This window comes from Cyanistes caeruleus, chromosome 3, assembly GCF_971803275.1.
Source record: "Cyanistes caeruleus chromosome 3, bCyaCae1.hap1.1, whole genome shotgun sequence".
NCBI lineage: Eukaryota > Metazoa > Chordata > Aves > Passeriformes > Paridae > Cyanistes > Cyanistes caeruleus.
This window is the reverse complement of record NC_141703.1, coordinates 70,524,740-70,547,245: the sequence shown is the minus strand read 5'-3', so window position 1 is coordinate 70,547,245 and position 22,506 is coordinate 70,524,740. Positions and strand designations below refer to the sequence as shown.

The following is a 22,506-nucleotide window of genomic DNA, read 5'->3' as shown; positions in this document are numbered from 1 at the left end:
CAAGCGTGTTACAGACACAGGATGGCTTTGCAGGAAACTTGAACAGAGACAAGGATGTTGTTTGATCATGTTTTGAAAGCTGTGTGAGCAGAGCATGGTGATCTTATTGATAGCAGGAAATTTAGAATTGAGAGAAGACTTGTGTGAAACCTTTCTGAAGGCATTCTCATTGGAAGCATTATCTTATAGGAAAGTGGACCAGGTATTGGATGTAAGATGCCTGTGGACATACCTGGCTCATGGGAAGCGCTTGAATTTATAGTGCATAGTTTGTTTCTGACATCTATGATTGGGTTGTGGTTTTTTTTTTTTTTGCTCTGTCTCGGTGTAAATGAGACAAATATTGCCCACTATTATTCTTGATAAGCAGCTTCAGCTGCTGAGTTTTCACTCTTTTGGCTAAAATTGTATGCTTTAATAAATGGTTTGAATTGTTGGTGATCTCTGTGCTGCAAAACTGGAAGTTAGTGAATATTCTCATGTTTTGAGGAAGATTCCTTTGTAAGATGCCTTTAAATTCAAACAATGCTTCTTTGAAAACTGTAGTATAAAGATGTTTAAACCCAGTAGGCAATGTTTTTAATGTCGCTATATTTTTAAATATGAATATCTGATAAATTGAGAAATCATTGTTTCCTGTACATCATAAAGAATAATTTCATTTCTTTACATACATATTCTGAAGCCTAATATGTATTGACATTCCAGCTGATACACACTTGTGAGCTGTAGATTATGATATGATCCTGTGAAATATTTTATGATGGGAGAATTGGAATATTATTACAAATGGGTAGAAAGTTTTGTCATTCTTTATAAGATGAAATAAATTTAAGCCTCCTGAAAACAGCAGTTAATGCAGTTAATATATTAAAACATCACGTTGCATGTATCAAAAGCTGAGATGTAAGTTGAACAGGGCACAGTGAAAATGCTTTCCAGGTAAAATTTTGTAAGAGTTTCTGGTTCCCAGCTATTACAATTATATCTTCATATTTTCCTCGGAGTCTTATATAAATATTGTCACTTCAATTAAACAACTAAGCAGTTCCCTTTCTTTTTTTCTTTTACATAGCAGATGGTACGTGAACAATATACAACAACGACACCAGGCACGAGCCTAGAGAGGCCGAAGAATGAATATATCTACAAAATTGGAATTTATGGCTGGAGAAAGCGTTGTCTCTACCTGTTTGTTCTCCTCCTGCTTATCATCCTAGTTGTGAATTTTTCTTTGACAATTTGGATTCTTAAAGTGATGTGGTTTTCCCCAGTAAGTGTCCTCTTTAATTTTCTATTCTTGTCTTCTCTTCCCTGCCTCACCACTTCACTTATTTTGCATGTACACCAGATTCTCTGTAGGTAATGGATGGTTCTTTCTTCTCAGCTGTGATTTGTACTTTGGCTGAAAGTAGGTTAGAAAAATCTGTCTTTGAATGTACTTCCTCATATGTAATTTCTTTATTAGTAATAACTTTTGAAATACTGAGGTTGTTGATGCCTTAAATTGCAGTGAATTCTAACCATTCTATGAGAATGTATTTTACTGTTGTCTCATAGTCTCTTTTTAGTTGCTGTTTTATAAATGTGTTGGCTGTAATTTTATCTTATTCAGAATTCCTTAGTTAAAATATTGCTGACAGTTGCTGTGGTTTTTTAGCTTATTTCTCCTATTTATCAGCATCTAAAATTTAACAATTTATTTGCCCAATTAATTACAGCTTGGAAGTAATTATCACTACTTCATGCTTGAGGCTAGCAGCTATATAATTCATAAGTAAATTTAATAACTTTCCACTGTCATATATATTTTAATATTTATAATGTAATTTTGCATGCAGTAGATTAAAGGGTAAGTTTCAGAAGTCTGCAAGATATGGCTTTAGTCAGAATGCAATAAAATGCATCAGTGAATATTGAAGCTAAGCTAATTTGCTCCTAACATGAAGTTGTGATACACAGATGATTTGAATAGACTTGTTACAAGAAAAACAATAATAATAAATTTCTACAGCTCTTCCCTGGCTACTGAAGAAAGTTTCTGTTATCTATTATTATTACATCTCTGTCACTAAGTGAAGGCTACTTTTTCTTAATATAAATATTTCTATACTCACTAAAAAGAAAGTATGTTAATTTTAAGTCCTACTTACTAATACAATTTTTACTGCTTGAATTCCTGTGAAGGGTCTTCCCCTACATGAATTCTTTACAGCGCTGTTACTGTCATACAGATTACAGTGCAAAGCATCTTAGATCACATATAATTTTTCTCTTATACAGCTCACATGGAAGATATGCTTTTAGTGCCTGCATGTCATAAGTCACAGAGAACATGAAAAACTTATAATTGTTTTCTATGTGGCTCAGGGTTCTATATTTAAGGAGTTTTAAAAAAATATTTTATGTTGATTTGATTTCTACATATGAGTCTGGGTATTCTATGATACCAGTGAGGACTAAAAAAAAATAACATTAGGAAGTCTGCTTATAGGAATGCCTATCTCCTGTGTGGAAGGCACCAAATGCCTTGATCTGCTGAGGGACAGAGCCCTTCTGCTTTTGCAGCAAGAGCAGTGGAGTAACAGCTCTAGCAGTGCAGGTTTACATCCTTTCACAGAGTGGGCTGTGTAATTACAATGAATTTCCTAATTCTTTGTTAAAGAATCTGTATGCCTGACACACATGCCCAATTGGATAGTGACTTAACAGTAATGCCTTCATTAATATGGGAGAATTTTAGGGAAATACTGAAATTCAGATAAATATCAACTGTAAATACATTTGTGCAAAGGGCACATGTATGTCACAATCCTCAGCAAAAGTACATGTGATGTTGCTAAGAATAGAGAACTTTTTTACTGGGTGTTGTTTTAATGGACTACATCACTCAAGACAAGAAGTAACTCTGAGGATACCAGAAATACTGCACAGAGAATCTCAGAGAAGCACTGCTAGCCGCCAATTCTAAAAACAATGTAAAGTGCATATTCAAAGTCTGGAATTATAATTGATGCATCACACTCCTCTCCTGTGTCTAAGGAAACACCAATTATGAAGAATTAGTGTAACAGTCATAAGAAATTTCCAATACTATCGCAAAACACTTTTCATGGTGGAATTAAGCATTTATGTGTCCAAGTATTTTGTTACTGTTTCAAAAATGAGGTATCAATATAGTGTCAGAATTAGATTTTTAGGATTTGTGAGTTCCAATCTTGACAAGTATTTGCTGTTTAGGAAATGAGTGAATTGTTGGTATATCACACTTACCCAATGAAGCATTCCCATGACTGGGAAGAGTTTAAAAGTAATAGTGAAATATTATCCTATGCAATCATCAGTTATTTAGCAAATATTAATATGTCAAATGTGATAACATTTGTATTTATTAATTGTACTCTAAGTATATTGTGTAGAGATTATAAGACCTATTCATAATAGATATTTTATTTTTAGCTAATACTTTAAAAACATTTGGTCCTAGTTTTAAAAAAAATCATTAAGATCACTCTTAAAAATATCACTCAACAATATTTAAATATTGATAGCTAGTAAGTTATTAACAACTTTTTTTCTCTGTAAAATAATACAAGAAACAAGTTGTATTTTCACTAAGGTTGATAAACATATTTAGAAATAAACATGGATATTTAGAAATAAACATGGCAAACATTTTAAATTATATTTTTATAGTAGAGTCCTGAAGAGAGTTTATGCTGAAGGAATACTTTAAAGATAGCATGACTGCAGTGTATAGTTTCATTAGGAAAACAGTTTTTCAGTAATAGGGATGTTGGTGCTTTAGTGATTGATTGACATGGTTCTATAGCACAGCCCTTTCATAAGCCAACTCAGAGCTGACAGAATGGTTATTTAAACATCAAAGTTTCTTTTGTTGTACAAAAAGTGTTCTCTTTTTCTATAAAGCATCTTTGTCTCTTTCATTAAGTAATAACTTGCAGTATACAAAAATCAATGCTATGTCTATTCAGAGATCCAGAGTAAAATAATAATGAAATTATGAACAGAGCTTGAAGAAGCTCTGGCATTGAATTAATCCATGCACACATGTCCTGCCTTAACCCACATAAAACCAGACAGGGTGATAAATACTAGCAAAGAAGCAAAGCTGATAAAGGGGAACATGAACCAGATATAGATATACTGCAAGATGAATAGATTTTGATCTCCTTGCAAGAATTTGGAGTGATGAAAGACAAACTTTTCTAAGCTCTATTGTTTGAGAGGCCTTCAGCATCAAATGTAGATGACTAAATTGAACAGAATTTCATTGTTTCATTTCATTTCATTTCATAAAAGCTAGACTAAAAGAGAACAACCTGAACAGAGAATATATCCCTTTTCTCATGCTGCCCCAATTAAAAAAAATATGGGCATCTCCAAATTGTTCTCATTAATTCAAAGATACAGCTGTGTCTCATTCTTTTTTTTCCTTTTCTCTCTTGGAGTTCAGAAGGACAGGGTCTCAATTTTTTTTTGTGGAGATGAGCAAAGAAACCTGTGAATTCATTATATTCAGCTGTTTCAGGGGAGACATGGAAATAATTATGCCTTGAGCTTGGTGAATAAGGTGAAATAGAATAATTTAAAAACTAGCATTATTTTTGCACCGAAATCATCTTTAAAAAAAAAGGTTGGGTTTTTTCCCAACATATTCCTGGACAACATACCACATTTTGCATGTAATGGAAATTTCATATTCTGTTTTTAATACAATGAGACTTTCTGAGCACTAAAGGGGACTGCTAGTTTCAAGAGTTTAGAAAACTAAGAATCTTAAGGGATTTAGGGCTGGAAGGATGTCAGAAGTCCTGTGGACAATTCTGAAGGATCCAGTAGGTCTGGAAGAGGGGAACTTCTATGTCTCTGGTATCTGCTGAAAGACAGGTGTGGTAGGATGGAAGCAGTGAAGATTTCCAGAGGGTGTCAGCAACAGCTTCTGAAGAGGACAATTAAAGGTGGCACCCAGCTGGATCTGCTACTCACAGGATCCCATGTGAGCTAGATCTGAAGGGTGGAGTTACCCAGAAAAGCTTGATCAAGTTCATGGACTGTAGCCTCCAAATGTAGGAATGATCAATCCTGATACTCAGGGAGATAAACATCCTGGCTTAGCTAGGCAGGTTACTTGTGATAGAGCTTCAATGAAAAAGCAGTATAGAAGAGTTGGAAGCAGATACAGGCTACAACGAAGAAATTTCAAAATAATGTCTGAGCCAGGAAATGTGTCAGGCTTTCTGTGTCAGGAATGCCAAAGCTCGGCTTCAGTTAAGAATTACAAAGAGCGAATGGCAACAAGATGGTGTGCATGCATTGGTGCAGAGAGAACTGATTGTCTTGCAGCATCATCCTCTGCAATGTTTGAAAGGTTTTGGAGGCTGGACAGATCCTTGATGACTGGGGGAGTGCAAGTGTTGCACTTGTCTTTAATAAAAGGGGCCATGGGTTTACCAAGGGTGAATGATGCCTGACCAATCCAATTGCCATTTTATGACAAAATGTCTAGAATTATAGATGATGGGAGGAGACAAAATATCATTTACCTTGACTTCAGCAAGGCTTCTGACTCTCACAGAATTTCTGTAGCCTAGTTAGGATATTACAGCCATGAGGAGTGGACAAACAGGTAAGTATAAAAAGTAAGCTGTAGTAATGCAACTACAGTGCTCGCCAGGATAACTAGTTGCCTTTCTTCATTGTGGAGTTTCCTCTGACAAAAATTTTAAGCTCAGTGTAAGAGAAGTAGACAGGTCTTTCTGGTTTTAGATGCACTATTAGTCAAACATAATTAAAATCTGCGCCCAATCTCAAGTTCTCCTGCCTTCCATGTCAAACCTTACTGGGGTTTGAATCTAACAAGAAGTCCTAATACTAAGCCTTAGAATAACCCCTGGGTCACTTTATCATGACAGGGAGTAGCTTGGTCTGTGGAGGGCCGAATCAAACAGTGTCCAGTCAAACGATGCATAACTAAAGCATGGTTCTTCCTAAGAAAAGGGCAGATGTTTAGCCCGCTCTTGTGCCTGCACCTCAGCTAGACATAGAAACAAAGGCAGTGAGGACTGGGAGGGTTTCTACCCTTTAAGATAGATTGTGGCTTTTACTTTCTCTGTTATGCACATAACTTTCGGGCACTGGAATAAATAGGGTAGTTGCCACAGTTGTACAAAAACATACAGGGTTTTCTAGATACTGACAGATGTTTCTTTCCTTTGGCCTACTTTTAATTAGGGAGTACTCTACCCATGCAGCCATTCCCAGAAACCTTTATCACAGAGATAGCACTCTTCTAAACTTCTGGGGTTCCCATTAAAAATGAATATAGGCAAAGTATTAAAAATTATTTTTAAATTATTTTTCAAAGTTTTCCATAAGGCAGTAGTAATTTGTTGATGGTTCATTTAATATGACATGTTGAAAAACAAACTGTATATAATCTTTATATATACATATTAGTTAGCTGGCAATGAATGGTCCTGCTCTAAATCTATAAGTAAAGTATGCATTTTGAAATTAAAAAACTGCTTTTGTAATAAAATATTTGTGTAAACAACTGTTTAAGCACTTGATAAACTCAGGCCCTGAAGATGGAGGGAATTGTTTAAGGAAATACAGAAATATGAAACTAGGAATATAATGAATTAAGAAAGCAAAATTTTAACTGCAAATTAGTTAACACTTTCTGACAGTGAGCCTTAATAGACTGTGTAATAGCACGCCTTATTAAATTGGAGACACTCAGTCATTTGGAACACTGAAAACCAGAGCAGACAGCGATGAAAATGTACAGTAAAGAACACTTACAGCAAGAGTTCTCCTCACTAAAGACATACATTAGTGAACTTGTACTGCCTTTCATGCATTTTGTGGTTAACAGTGGGTGCTCCATGGAATTAGTTGCAATTTAGGGAATGTTGCATTACCTTAATACTCAAATGAAATAAATTATTGAATTTTTCACAAATTCTCATCCAAATTTTCATGTCAGAACACAAACATTCCATAGTTTATATTCTGAATAATCCTAAACAGCTGTATTTTGCAACTTTCCTAGTAAGTTAAATACAGTTTGCCTCCCATCAGACTACAGTCATTCCCATTGTCTCTATCAGACAAATATTTAAATATTTTATGCAAAGAGTAATAATTGAATAGAAAGATATTGAGCTACTTAGTGCAGAAGGCTGTTGCCAAAGAGAGACTTTCCAGTAGTGATACGTATTTTAATTTAAATATATATTTTTAAGTATTTGATTATTCTGAATTATGTCATTAATCAAATCATGTGTATGTAAAAGGATGTAAAGGAACACCTGTTTTAAGTCTACTGTTGGAATAATTTATAATATTAATAAAGGGCTACAGTGAGATTAGTGTGTACGTGCAAGTTTAAGAACTGGATTTAAGAAAACCCTTTTGACAACTTTTACAAATCAAAGGAAAATATTTAATTCCATTTCTTTACCTGAGTTGCATAATTTCAAGTGTTAATATAATGAAATTAATTACCCAGCTTATAAAAACCTAATTCCTGAATAAATTTATGTAGCAGTGGGAATTGCAGTCTATTTCTTCATACTATGTTTTTCTAACACAGGAGATGTAATGCCAGATGTAATGGTATTTTTTAATATCTGTGCAGCATAGAACCAAATCCAGAATTTGGTCCTTGCTGAACAAGGAAATGAAGCTAAAACTGAATATGTTTTGAGAATATATTCTTTCGTCTTGAGTAACACCTGTTTTAATTAATACTTTAAGTAAGGAAGTTTGTTATTCTGTATATCAGAACAAAGATTAGAGAGGACCTGAAAATACCTTGAAAGTATGCATCTTAAATATGGATCCTATTTTATGAAAGAAAAGTTGTAAAAATAAGCAAACATTAGTGGTCTGATAATTTGCATAATTCGTAGCTGTTTTCTTACAAATCTATTGAATTCAAAGTGGCCATCTACTTTTCTAAATCTCTAGATATTATCTACCCACTTTTCAGTGTTGTCTGCGAGTGGTGTTTTGGTCTGTATCCAGCCCTAAGCTAGGTGAGACTACACTCTGTACCAGGAGTGCTTGCTGTTGCCAAGGGCTCTGATTTGACCAGTGTCTTTGACTGAAATGACTCCACTGTCATCTAAGCAGATGAGTCAGATAACCTCTGTCTGAGCCCAGCAAACAAGAGTCCTTGCAACTGAAAATGAGATGAGGCATCAGTAATGTTATTATACCGAGCACGTACTTAGCTCCAAAATTGATATTGTAAGTCAAACAGAGAGTTTCATCAGATTCATTACCAATCCTGTTTTGCTGATTGCTCTTTAACAATCTCTACCCACAGTCCTATTATCTCAATGAAACAGTACACTCTTGTTTGCAAGGCAAGTTCTCTAAATAGTAATTGCTGCAAGAAGTACTGCAGTGCAAGCTATATCTATAAAGCCATTAACTGAACTAGCTTTGAGGCAGAACAAGTGATGTCTTGGCCTGAACTTGCCAAGGTCTTTCCCTGATCTGGCCTAGGAGGACGATGTAAGGATCCTACAAGAAAAAAAAGGATTTAACTGAGTGGAAATGCTGTAGCACACTGGACCTGGATGGTCTGGGTGGGTGCTACCTTGGAGATAATCAGCATGAGGTCCGCAGGTGGCGATAATAAAGAGGGACAGGCACAATTGTGTGACCCAAAAAATAACTTGAACAAGAAAACAACAAACAAGCCAGACACGATCAGGGGATGCATACAAAAGGGTGCAGGGTATTACAGTAATTTACAGATCCTAGGTTAGGGGTGGAGTTCAAGGGAAAGGAAACAATAAAAGCTTGGGATTAGGTGCATGTAAAATAATGCAGCAAAATTTACCCAGTAATAACAAAGAAACCATAGAACTTTCTAGCACAGTTAACATACAACTTATCAGGGGGAATTGTGGGTAATACTTTACTCTCCACAACTAGAAGGGTTTTTCCCATGGCATTCCATCAAGGTTTTTATCAACCCCAACCAAATGCTGTGTCCTTTCTGCTCTGAAGTTTATATCATTACCAGTTTCATTAAGCCACTACAGCATGTATGGACTTCTAATATATAGAAAGGTTGAATGTTCAGGGAGTAGATACTGCAGATCAAACATGCTTTTAACTCCTGAGCTACTTGATTTGAATTGAATGTGTGTTAAAACTAATGTTGGAGTCAACTTTTGAGAATTTTTTTGGTGTAACCATAGTAACATATTAGCTGTTACAGAGAGCAGAAGTTCAGTTTCTCTTATTCAGAGAAATCTGAGGACTGCATTTGAGTCTAATGCTGAGAAGGTGCAGAAACAGTGATGATGTGATATGATATGATATATGATATGGAGAGTGGTTGGCCAAATCTAGTGAGCCAATGTTTATCAGTTTCTCTGTGGGTAGGAAAATAAATGCTAGAAATGCTCATTTTTAAACTGAATTAATGTTCCCCATGCCTCATGCCCTCATGCTCATTTCTAAGGGCCACATGCCTACAGCAGCAGACCTACATTGTCATATTCCTGGGATATAAATCCCAAATAAATTACCTGAAGCTTTTTTGCTTCCTTATGCCATAGGCTGCAGGAGGATCAGCTACCAGAGAGCAACTCACCGTGTGTGCAAGAGCCCTAGAGCTCTTGTTTTCTGCTTGTTTTCCACTCCTAGAAGTCTGGAGTCTCTGTTTAGAGTCTAAGAGAATGATAACATATCCAAGATGGTCCTGCCATCCAGGTGTTACACCACACAGTGCATCTTACCTGTGATTCTGCAGTGGTGGCTACTCAATTTCAGCTGGTTTGGAGTATCCCTATGTAGATAATCCACTGAAAAGCTGGATGTCAAATGTCCTTTAGACTAGGACTTCTCAATCAAAGTCTTTTGATGAGCTTTTATGAGTATTCAGAGATTGAATATTTTTGGTAGAAGGCTTTGTCTTTGTTTCTCCAAGCACTTACCTGCTTGGAAGCATTTTCAAATTATTAAAAAATGCTTCTACTGCAGTTGAAGACGTCCTGTTGCTGCAGTTAGAGTAAGTCAAGCAGTTCTGAAATGAAAACTGGTCACACCTTTGTGAACACTAATGCTAAGTTGCATCTTTGGTGCATAAGAGTTTGGCAGCTGCCAGCAGTTTCCACGCTAGACAATTCCTTGCAGCAATAAAACCTGATTGCTGTCTACAGAGATGCCAGTTCATCCTTCCCTGCTGTACAGATGTGTCCCTGCCTTGCTGAGGGCTTTAAGTAATTACAAAATGTGAGTCTCAGCTATATCTGTATGTACAACAGCGTGTTACAGCTCAGGTCCAGCAAACTTGAGCAGTGACAGTCACCAGCATCAGGATAACGAGGATCCAGACTTGGCATACATCTCCTGTGTTTAACGAAGCACTTCTTTTTCCCAACCCTAAGCAACAGCTTGTTCTACAACTGCATCAAAGTCCACATCTAACTGATATTGGGTCCCTTTCCTCAAGTCAGTAGAAGTATTTTTATTCAATTATTTGAATAGGAACAGAATCAAATCCTTGAAACAGAAAGCATGAAGTTTGTTCATCACTGAGGAAGCCACAATACTCAGTAAATAGCAATTGGTAATGTAAGCAGAGTGGTTGTTGAGAGAACATTATGTCTAACTATTATACTCTGCCTTTTCCTGGAACATAGCATTTGATCTCAGTGCATTGGGGTGGCTGTTTAGTCTAAATTCCTCTCTTTTATATTCCATGTAACTTTAATTTCTCAGTTATAAAAGGGGCACAATAGAATTCCCCTATCTCACTGTACTGCATAACTCAGTCCTTTTACAATCTTAAGATGCTCAAATATCATGTTACTAAGAACATAACAATTGTTTGCAGTCACAAAGGTAATAGAAGTGAGGATCATTATATAAAATCCACATTTTTATTGTTTGCATGCATATTACAAAGTTTATGTTTTTCCTCACTGCTAGTTATTTATGCACATAACCCAAATCTAAATTTCCCTGGGTTTGCACTTCCAAGTGGTCAGTGAGAATGGATAATGAGGCTGTTAGGTAAATATGTAAGAACGTGAGCTTTGTGTCAATCCTTAAATTAAATATCTGATGAAGGAAATATGGCATACTGGAGGACATACTTATACAAAGTAATCTTGAGGGATATGACTGGATTTACTGAAAAAAAAGGAACTTTCAAATAAGTTGAAAGTGCTGAGTTTTATCATGTGGCATACTGTTCTTTAGGTCAAAGACATTTCTTTGTCTATATAGCATTTTTAACTAATCATTGCTGTGAAACCTGAATCCATTAGAATGAGTGTGCTGAGTAAATTGCATCATTTTCGTCCCATAATTTTTTTTTTTTTTGTCTACTAAAAATTTCTTCCTGTCAAAGCCAGGACAGAAATTGTCACCCAGGAGTTTGTTAATATTCTCCAGTTTGCTTCAGAGCAAGAATTAATTGCTAGTACTTCCTCTGCCTTCTTAAATTCAGATTTGTCAATGTCATTTTTTTTGTACTTGTTCTCTAATGTACTACTTATTTAGGTCTTTATATTCCATAAAAATATGCAAACTCTGTTTAAACCTCATAGCTAATATAAACTACTTTCACCTGATGGGAAAAGGTATGAGCCCAGAGTTAATTATCAGACCCTAAATTTGGTAAGTAAAAGAGAAGATACTTGTTGGTGGTATTTCTTTATAATATCCTGGTATTTCACATCAGACTTCTCAAAAGTGTTTGTCTTAAAACCTATGTGTCTTTATAATGTTAGAGTGTTGCAATTTAGAAAAAACTGCCCATGGTCTGCACTAGAAAAATATATTTCTAAATCAGTCAGTGCTGGCTAGGAATTGTCATTTTTAAAGCTTGTCATAGGTATTATTTTAGTTTTGCCTTACGGGGTGTATCAGTATATACTGGGTACTTTTCAAAGCTTTGCACTGGTCTAGAATTTGGAAACCATATCTGTTTTCACTGAGAAAAGTCAGTACGTTATATATTTCAAAAGAGTAAAATATTTGACCCTGAAAAACAGATTCCATAAATAGCTGCTCTAAAAGCCTCTTTCCTGAAGCAAATCTTGCTAAGAAAGAATCGTGGTTGTACTCTCCAGTGGAGCGAATGAACATTTCGTACCTTATGGAATTTAAGCAAAACTTGTTTCTGTCTTTGTCTCCTTTCAGGCCTGCTGAAAAAATAGCTATAATTTTTCATTGAAGGCTGGTTTGATATGTTACTTAGCATTACATATATACATATATAATCTGATTAGTCAGAACATATATTTGAAAGCAATTGCCATCTCTTCAATCGTAACTTTTATCAGTGACCAACATGATTCATTAGATGAACAGTTTATTGATGTATAATCAGTGGTAATGTGTCTCATCCGCTTACGTGGAGAACTACCTGAAAACTGTTTGGAGTGGAAATACTTTTTAGGGTTTATTGTTTTTTATTTAGCTCTTCCCTCTGCTCCTTGTCATTTGCAGCAGTGCATTTTCATGTGGCCAAACTCTGGAAGGCTTCATTTTCCTATTTTCCTTCCTTTTTTTTTTTTTTTTTTTTTTTTATTCTTGGCAAGTTTTCTGTCTCTCTTTATGTCAGGGAAAGGGGTGAATCCTTTACAAATTAGCTAAATACCTGTGAAAGACTTTGCAGCTGAAGCCTGAAAACCCTGGTGCAGTTACTGAAGTAATTCCTCACTCATTTTTCACATTATCAATTCTATGATAATGATGAAAGGAAATTAAAAAAAAGAAAGAAAGGAGATATCAGCTGGAAAGAATAACTGGGCTGAAAGCAGGAGGGAATGATGAAGAAAGGAGCTGAAAAATGAGAAGCAGGTAATAGAGAAAAAAAAGTACATGATAATGAGATACAGAGCCTTGACCTACAGTTAAAGGAGAGAAAACCTAAACCAATGAATTAAAACTTAATTAAAAAGAAGTAATTGCTGAAAGTGAAAGCAAATAAAAATCCCTCTTTGCCTGTTCTGTAGGCTTACATTATTGATTGAATAAACCCTGAGATGTTAACGTAAGGTTTTTTATGTCTGTACTCAAATGTAAAAGTTTATCGTTCATTACGTTTTTAGAAGGCAAGTACAAAAGTTGTTTCAGCACAGTCAATACAAATACATTTCTTTTCAATTTAATAACTATGAAACTGTATTTCCACTCCACGCCCTCCCTCCCCCAAAAAACCCAAAAAACAATCACCTAGTTTAATAACTTCATGAAACCTGCAATTTCTCACAGAAAATTACTCCTGGAAAAAAAAATAAGGAATTCTCAAAATTTTATATGCATTACTATTTGTATATTTATCAGTAGACTTGAGGCAGGCAGCTCTGAAAATGTTTAATTCATGAAAATTAAACAAAATAAATACACCAACAATAGTAAATTGTGCATAATTGTCACATCTTCTCCTCAGACTGGAATGGGACACCTGCGTGTTACAAAAGAAGGCCTTCGACTGGAAGGGGAATCTGAATTCTTATTCCCTCTTTATGCCAAAGAAATCCATTCGAGAGTGGTAAGTGGGTAATCTTGGAATAATGCTATATAAAATGAATGAACTTCTGAATAATTTAATTTCCCATGATTTCTGTCATGTTAGAAAAATATATATGTATGTGAATGTATGTGTATATCTGTACATATTTCTGTATACTTTACAAGGTCAGTGTTATGATGATTTGTCAGAATTAACATTTATCTCTTAGGTATGTGATAAGCAGCTCAAACAGGAATTATAATTGCTATCATATGTAAGTAATCCTAGAACTTGAGGAGCATATAGAAAGTTTTTCATTATTTTTAGTAAGATTATTTTTTAATACAGGCTTCTACTAGGAAACTGCTTGTTTTCTTTATTCAACCGCTACAGAATAGTTCCAATATCTCTAAAATTAGTGGATCCTAATTGAAAAGTTATGATTTCTCTAATATATATCTTTTTTTCACTTTAAAGACAATGCCATGAAATATATGGCATGTTTATATATTTATGTATATAAAATTTACAGGTCTAAATGGAAAGACTTAGTCTTTAATCTGGTTTATCTAGATAGAAAACTTTGTTGTTGTTATTGCTAGTGAGGTAAAAAACTTGGTCAACTATTTATCAAAATGATTAATTTTAAAATGTCACTGAGAATGGAAAAGGTATGGAAGTTTTGGGTATAGGAAAAGGAAGAGAGAATCTGATTTAGATTTTGATTATCCAGGGGGACGCTGAAACTCCAGTGAATTTTTTGTAGAGAGATAAATAAATTATCCAATAAAATAAATATGTCCATAGTCCAGTGTCTCACAAAATAAAGTTTTATGTTTTGTAAATATCATCATCAACCAGTGGGACATTTCATTAAATAAAGTACTATTCAGTGACAGTAAAAGCCAAATATGGCTCTTTCACATCCTCAGACATGTAATTGAGAAGAAATAGCCAGCCATGAGACTTTTCTCAACTTAGGAAAAAAGTTAGTGTTTGTTTTGCGATAGCAAGAGAAAACGTACAGAAATTTATCAGAATGAGGCTGTTAACATGCTTGATTACTAAAATTTAAGCAACACCAACATATTTTAGTTATATTGAGCCTTTATTTTCCTCTCTTTCTGCAACAAGTATTTCCAGTTTCAGGAACAGCTCTTAATTAAGACAGTGAAATTCCATTACTATATCTATATTTCCATTTAGCTTCTTATGCTGTATTCTTTTCTGCCTCACAGGCAGTGAGAAAACTATTTATGTGCTTTGGTGAATTTCCCTTGAGGTTGTTTATCCAGTAAGACATGTAACTTTTTAAGGCCATCACAGCTAATGTTTAAGAACTCCCTCTAGTCCCAAAGATCATTATGAAGTGTTAAGCTACCATTTGTGCTCTCTTAATATTCCATTCAGCTCTTAATACATTTAGTACAAATGTAGGAAAAAGAGGTGTGGCAGCATCTAATATAAGCTCAGCTGTCCAATGACCCGTCATGATCATTAGTAGCATGCATTAATTAGAGCCTTCAGGCTACTGCTTCTCTCTGCCTACTGACAATTTATCAGAGGTTTTTTGTTTGTATCCTTGCTTTTTAAAATATTTGAACTCTCTAAAGGCTTAATTGCCTGCAGCTTGTTCTCCTGAGTTGCCGTTTATGTGTTTATTCTCATAACATTACTTATTTGTTAAGCTTTCTTTTTCTAAGTTTGTCTTGGAGAACCTGGCCCCTCTCAGCTTTCAAAGCATCTTTCTCCCTTGCCTTAATAGTTTCTCCTTGCAGTCTCCTAACAGATTTTCTCACCTAATGAGGTCTCCAAAGCGCTAAGAAAATATGTAGCAGAAAATCTACTTGCTGTGCATTGTCTCTGGAGCCTATTACAAGTTTATGCCTTCATTATGAGTCCAGCGCAGAGCTGTGGTCAAGACCATTGCACCTTTGCTAAAGCATCTTCATGGAAAGATAAAAGACAAGCATTTTAAAATATGTTACTAGATTTTAATTAGTCAACGCCACATCTGTGGCAGCAGCAGGTCTAGAGTACAGTTAATTCACACTTCCATTTGGTATCACAAACTACGAAAATATTTTTCAAATCAACCAGTGGCAATCAAATAAATGTAATAAAGATGCCCAGATTTTTGGGTCATTTAGCAGATTTACTTAACTGTACTGTATTTACCCAATCCCCAATCTTTTTTGACCTTCCTTTTCCACTTCATACTAACTTATTACCATTAATGTTCATTCTAACACATGGCTTACTTTTTTCCTATGACTTAATTATTTGTGTTAATTCTGTGAGCTTTCATATTCTCCTGATATAATTTATAAAGTGAGATTCATTTATTTTTCTCTCTTAATGACTTCTTTTGATAGAGCCTTTCTACCTACATGTAAGATACCATTAGTTTTCTTTTTAAAAAATGTGTAAGTTTGAGTCCAAATTGCGTGTTGCTTTTTAATCAGCTTTGTGGTTCTGTTACTAAATAAGTATTTGTAGTAAAATCCTTCTCGTAAAAAGTGTTTAAAACTCTCAGGTTGTCTCATACCCTAAGCATTAAATTGAGATGAGAACATGCCTTGGGGTTATTTTCAGGGCTTAGCCCTTCAAGGTCCTGCATAGTCTCTGGTGAGTCCAGAAAAATAACTTGAAGCCATAGCTATGAAAGAGGCTGATCTTTTAACAATATTCCAGTAGCTAGAAACTCATTTATTTAGGAATGGGTATCTCCACTGAGGTCACAAGCAGGCAGCTTGCTGATACCCTCTTCATACCATCTATTCCCTGATACTTTGGCAACTAAGATATGCATAGGCACTTCTTAGCACTTACTGAGTTCTTGTCCTTTAGACACAAAGTATGCTTTAGTATGAAATCACCTTTACTGCAGAGAACTTCATCCCCTCTTTTTGAAGTCTACCAGTGTATTACAGTTTGATGATACAAATGAGAGTGATGAGTTTTTGCGTCCCTAGAAAATTTTCTGATATTTAATGTCAAGTAAAGACAGTGGCCACTATGATTACCCTGAAAATCACCTGTACTGTCATCTGTTAAGGTCAGCATTGATCTAGTCAGCCTGCCACTCTCTCCATCACTCACTGTTGCAGCTTCCTTGCCTGGGGAATCAGTGCCAGGTGCCAAAATTAGGCCACAGCCTACAGACTGTGTTGACCATTGAGGAAGCAGAATGCACATGCATGTTTCTCAAAGTGAGGTGCTCACACTCAATTAAATGGCTTCCTCCAGGAATCTCAGTTATGTACTGGAAGTTAGGAAATCTAGTACTAAAGCAATTTTTACAAAAGATAAAATGTAAGCAGCACATTCATTGGTCCAGTAGCACAGATTTTGTTCACTTGACCTATACCCTTTAATTAATTTCCTTACTTTAAATCTGATACAGTTGTAATAATCAGAAATATTGCCCACATTCTTTGGTGATATTTGTGGATAGTTTTGTAGCTGCAATGACCTTTCAATGACTGAGTTGATACCAACACTAGACTAAATTTTGAAAATTGTTCACAATTCTGATTGTTCTGTCCAACATACTTTTTTTCTTTCTTTGTACTTCAGGACTCATCACTGCTTCTCCAGTCTACTCACAATGTGACTGTGAATGCTCGCAATTCAAATGGAGAAGTCACAGGCAGGCTAAATGTGGGTAAGTCTGAGTGATTATTTCTTGTCCACTGCTTTGGAAACATTATAGTGAATATTTGTATAGAGATTTGAGAATATAAAGCGCTAAACACATTATTATTCATTACTATTATGGTTATATTTGAATAGTCCACCTGCCACTCAGTAAAAAGCAGCAGTATATTTTCAGTTTCTCAGGTAAGCATTAATTCTTTAAATATTTGAAGCACTTCTTTATTGCAGAGTTATGCAAGAAAGGTCTCTGCAAAAGTTACCCTTTTTCCTTGTGGAAATATCTATTGGTAGTTGCAAATCAATTTCTGAGAAAATGCACTAAGAAAACATGTCTAGAGTCTCTCTATTTCCTAGTATTCCGGAAACTAATACATTTAATCCAACATCCTAAAAAAAAAAATAATTATAAATTTTAAGTTTTTTCAAGTTCAAAACTCAGACATTTATATTCTTTACTATCTATGGTAGCAGTAAAATACAGTGGTTTACTCAGTAAAATCAATAGATTTAGACAGATGTAAGTGAGAGATCTTGGTAGCAAAAATAAACAGACCTGACTCTTTAAATCATATTTTTAAGGCAAGAATGGCAACAATTGGTGTGATCGATGACAAAATTTTTCTTAGCTTTGTTACTATTTTTCAACCTTTATTTGACATTGGAGAAAAATGTAACAATTTATTAACTTATTTCTCACAAGGTCCTCGGGCAGCAAAGCATTAAATTCCTGCTTATTTAACTGTAGCCTAACCTGATATGTTTAAGTAGTTTACTAAGTTGGTACCCAGCAGAGCATTGATGAGTAACTTTTCCATGCTGCTGAGGCTATGTAACTTCTGTGGCAACTCCTGTTTGAAGAATTACCATTTCAATTCATAAAATGTTTTGCAAGCTTCTCTGTTTTCAAACAGTTCTAAAACAAAAGGGAAAAAAAATAAAATATATGAAGGAGCTTGTTATTCTCCTTAAATATGTATAATTATGCAATTAATTACAATTCAGCCTTTAAATGTTTTAAAATTCCCTTTTTTTAATTCAGTCAACCATAAAGTTCTGAATGACTTGTCTTAAGAAAATACCCCTAAATCATTACCAAAAGGAGTGTGATAAATAGGTGTGTGACATATTTACTTTATATGCACAAGCATTTTCTGAAGAGTTAATATCTTCCATAATTGCCAACATGATGGAACTATGCCTTAAAATTCTACTCATCTTACAAATAGGACTATTTGCAATTGTGAAAGGGTCGTATAGATAAGCTTGGAATTGTTCCAGAGATGACAACATAATATAGCATCTCTCACAAGCTTATAACAAAAATACCTTTTAACTCATGGAAATTGTGATTCAAATGATCTGTTAAAAGAATTTAATAAGTTACTAAGAATGATTTAAATACCCAGTCTTCAACAGAAGTAATTCACAAGAGAGATGTGAAACAAATCTTTACTTGAGTTTCTGTGAAATTCCCCCTATGAAGATAACAGGCACATATTATATGTTCCCTCATGAATCACAGATATACTAAAAAGACAGAAAATGTGAACAACTTCCAACATGATCACTTTAGAGCTTCTACGTGCACCTCAGTTCATCTGCATGAAACATCACTTGGAGGAGTTGTCTGGACATTGTTTTTTAAAACAAAATGCTGTAGATGTTGGGTTTCGAACTATGACCCATAATTATACTGATTTCAGAAGCCTCACTAAATGCAAATACTTTAAAAACTGCTTGCCAGGAAAATAATACTTTCAAAATAATAGGGATCATAATTAAAAAACGAACAAACAAACCAATTATGTTATTTACTGTTTTTTGACTTCAGTGGCCCCCTGGATGACAAAAATACCCATTCTCTTTTAATTACTTTTTACAAATAAGCATACAAGAACAAAACAACAAGGCATAAAGGAAAATAAGATCTTTATTTAAAGGAAGTGATCGCTTTATTTATATTTCTAGGAAAAATGGGACTTAGAAGGATTTTGGCCAACAACATCCAGACAGGAAGGAATCTAAGCAAGGCATAATTCTGGTAATGTACAGGCTTGATGGTCATAGGGAATTAAGAAAGTTGTGGAGAGAGTTGCTTATAGGCAAGGCAACAATGTGTACAGAACAGATGGTAAATATTTTCATTAGAATAGCTCCTCTTCTTAAAATCCTGAAGAAGATTCAGGTGTCATTGTTATGGCTTGCTTATCAACTTTGAAAACTGAAATATCTAGAACTTTCTTTGGTAATCCAAGAAAGCTACTAATTAAGATCTCCAAGATTCCTTTTCTTAGCTACTTAAAAGCCTTATTCAATCCTAGAAAAAAAAGAGCAATTCAGCACTTTCGATTTATATCCTGAGTAACAGTGAATCAACTTAGTGCAAAAAACTTGTCAAACTTTTTCAGTAATGAGTACTGATAAATATGTTACATATAAAAGAAACATACAGACTGTATAGTCAGTTATCAAATCATTAAGAGCAGCATTGGTATCAAACAGTTTAAATGATGTTTTACCTAAATAAACAACTCTATGACAGTTTATCAGCAGATGAAAATAATACAGTCAGCTTTTGCAGTTGTGTTCAGTCATGGATAAGAAGTCAGTGAAGAGCACTGTCTTTATCTGTCTTTCAAGGATCATGTAAGGAGGTTTCAACCTCCAGAAGACCCTAAATTCTCTTTGTAATATGTCTTTTTCAGGAGAAAATTAAAAAAAAAAATTAAAAACTTTAAAAAAAAAGAAAAACCAAGGTTTCCAAAGTTACATAAGTTCTGTGAGAGCAGATTCCGGTAGAATGGTTTGCTGATCCTCATCCTAGTTTAATTTTTTTACACCAAGGAATAGTAACATCAGTAGCTTCAGATCAGGGGTTCAGTTTAGAGTCTTTAGAGCTTGTTGGAATTTATTTAGATAGCTGGATTATGAAGCTGTTCTGCATTGTTAAGCATGAAATCAGCTTCACTCAGAAAGCATGGGAATATGGTGAAAGTCAAAATGGCTTATGCAGTATGAAAACAGAATTACAGTCAAAATTCTGCTTAGAGACTATTTTCATGTCTATAACATTAATCTGAACTGCTATTACAATAAGACTGTTTGTGCTATCTGTTTTTTTCAGACTGGGACAACATTCCAAGGGAACAGATCAGTGTCAGTACCTTATACATTGCTTTAGCCTAATAATCACCATTTAGAAAACTACTGCTTTCCATAGTCAAATCATGTACAGTTTTCTTATCAGCATTTTAATATTTCATTTTCAAGTGATGGTATTTTTTCATAAGAGGCATTGGAAGAAGAAAACAGTGCTAAGGAAGCATGATGATTCTAAGAAGAGTTTGATCTTGTTTTCACAGGGAAAACCCTGAAGCCAGTTTCATAAACTTAATGACATTGTAAAATCATTTAGTTTTTCCTTCTTTATTTTTCCCAGAAGCCTTTCATTAAAAACCCCATTTTTGTCCAAATAAATTCTTTCTTATCTTTAAGATAAAAGGCAGAATGTATTTCTTGAAAGTCTTTGTCCGCAAGAAGATGATTATTTGCATAACTTTAATTGCTGTCCAGCTAGGCTATAATAAAGGAAGATACACCATAGGAGAAATTAGTAGAAAGATAAATTTGAAAATTCATTGAAGAATTTTTGAGGTGATTAAGTCTTGCTATGATCAAGGATTTACAATATTTATTCCAAGGGGTTTAAAGTAGGAATGTTTACTTCCTGAAGTATAGAAATTCTAGCTATCAGTGAATCTGATCATATCAAGACATACATGCTACTTTATTTCAATGTAAAATTTGGTTAGATAGATAAGATTTAGAGGATGACAAATGGCTGCTAAAACTTTGTGCAGCAGGTCTGCAGAAGACACCCCCAGTCCTGATGGACAGCTTGAACATGTACCTGCAGTGTATCCTTGTGGCAGTGAGCACTAAGAGAACACTGGGCTGCATCATCCCTCCCCTGGGAGGGGGCTGGAATATGATGGAGCTGTGAGCCAGAGGAGGAGGTGCCCACAGGGAGCTGTTCAGATGGCCAGGGAATGAAGCACATGAAGTGTTACAGTCTGAAGAGGCTGTGTTTGTTTAACCTGCAAGAAAAGAAAGCTTAAGGAGAGCTTCTAACTTGCACCTGATACTAGGAGGGCTAGAGACAAAGGAAATCATGGAATCATTAAGGTTAAAAAAGACCTCCAGGGTCAAGTCCAACCTTTGACCAAATACCACCATGCCAACTAAAGCATATTACAAAATGCCACATCTACTCATTTTTTGGACACTTTTGAATCCACTTCCCTGGGTAGCCTGTTCCAAAGTTTAACCGCTCTTTTAGTGGAGAAATTTTTCCTAATATCAAACCTGAACTTTCCTTGCTTGAGGCCATTTCCTGCTGTCCAATCACTAGTATGAGTCCAGACTCAGAGTGCACAAGAAGAGGGCAAAAGGCAATGGTCCTGGGTTGCAGAGAGGCAAAATACAACTAGATAGAAGGGGCAGGGGAGAATTACCACTGTTAGAATGGTTAACCATGGGAACAAATTGCTCAGGGAGGCTGCTAAATCCCCTTCCTCAGAGGTAGTAAAATTTCACCTGGACAAGACCCTGAGCATCTTTATCTAACTTCCAACAAAACTGACCCTTATGTGATTAGGAAGTAGGACTTACAGAGGTGGCCCCTGGCTTGCATTCTTCTGTGATGCCATCTTGCCCAGTCTTCAGCTGACACACTGAAAAGGCTCCCGTTGCTTACAGACCCCATGTCAGACTTTCTGGTCTGATCCAGAAGTGCTAGATACTCTAGGACATCTGAAATATGCTGAAGGCCAGGTGTGAAAGAATGTATTATGGTAGTAGATAGCAATGTTGTGAACTGAATCGTGCCCCATCTGTTGAGCAGATCCTCTCACACTGTCCTCTGCCCAGATCTGATATATATGCTTAGAATACTGCTGAAACACAGTGCAGGAGCTGACCTTATGGAAGTACACTCATGGCTTTCTTTTTTTAAAGGAAAGAAGAAAAGGGGAAGAAGAATATTCATTATACAGATGATAAAGTAGTTAAAGTACCCGCTTAGGAAGGAGAGACTCAGCTCAGCTATCCTCTCTGCATACAGGATTTCAAATTATCATGCCTCATCTCCTTTAGTATTTTCTTTTTCACCTTATCTGTCTGAGAACTGTGTGTTTCAGCTTTTCCTGTTGAAGTTCTTCATCATGCAACAAAATTTGTATTCATTAAGCCTGTGAGGAAAGGTGACCAATTTTTTAAGATCTCTAGGCTTGTGTTCAATCACAGATAACAACAAAGTATAAACAGTA

At 35.2% G+C, this 22,506-nt stretch overlaps 1 protein-coding gene and 1 long non-coding RNA gene across 13 annotated transcripts in view; both read left to right on the top strand.

The window, feature by feature from the left end:
• Positions 1 to 22,506, top strand: part of SGCG (sarcoglycan gamma) — a 106,869-nt gene that overhangs the window by 52,470 nt on the left and 31,893 nt on the right. For 6 of the 12 annotated variants that reach the window (XM_086881831.1, XM_086881833.1, XM_086881836.1 and 3 more), the window contains 3 exons: positions 1,079 to 1,273; positions 13,457 to 13,558; positions 17,099 to 17,186. In XM_086881831.1, the coding sequence (XP_086737957.1) occupies positions 1,079 to 1,273; positions 13,457 to 13,558; positions 17,099 to 17,186 (385 nt within the window). Of the gene's footprint in view, positions 1 to 1,075; positions 1,274 to 13,456; positions 13,559 to 17,098; positions 17,187 to 22,506 lie in introns of all 12 variants that reach the window. The other 6 variants (XM_086881828.1, XM_086881829.1, XM_086881835.1 and 3 more) reach the window with 1 other exon arrangement.
• On the top strand, positions 19,148 to 20,671 carry LOC147654228 (uncharacterized). Its single transcript, XR_015284748.1, has 2 exons — positions 19,148 to 19,220; positions 20,304 to 20,671. It is a non-coding gene; the product is annotated as an uncharacterized LOC147654228 (long non-coding RNA).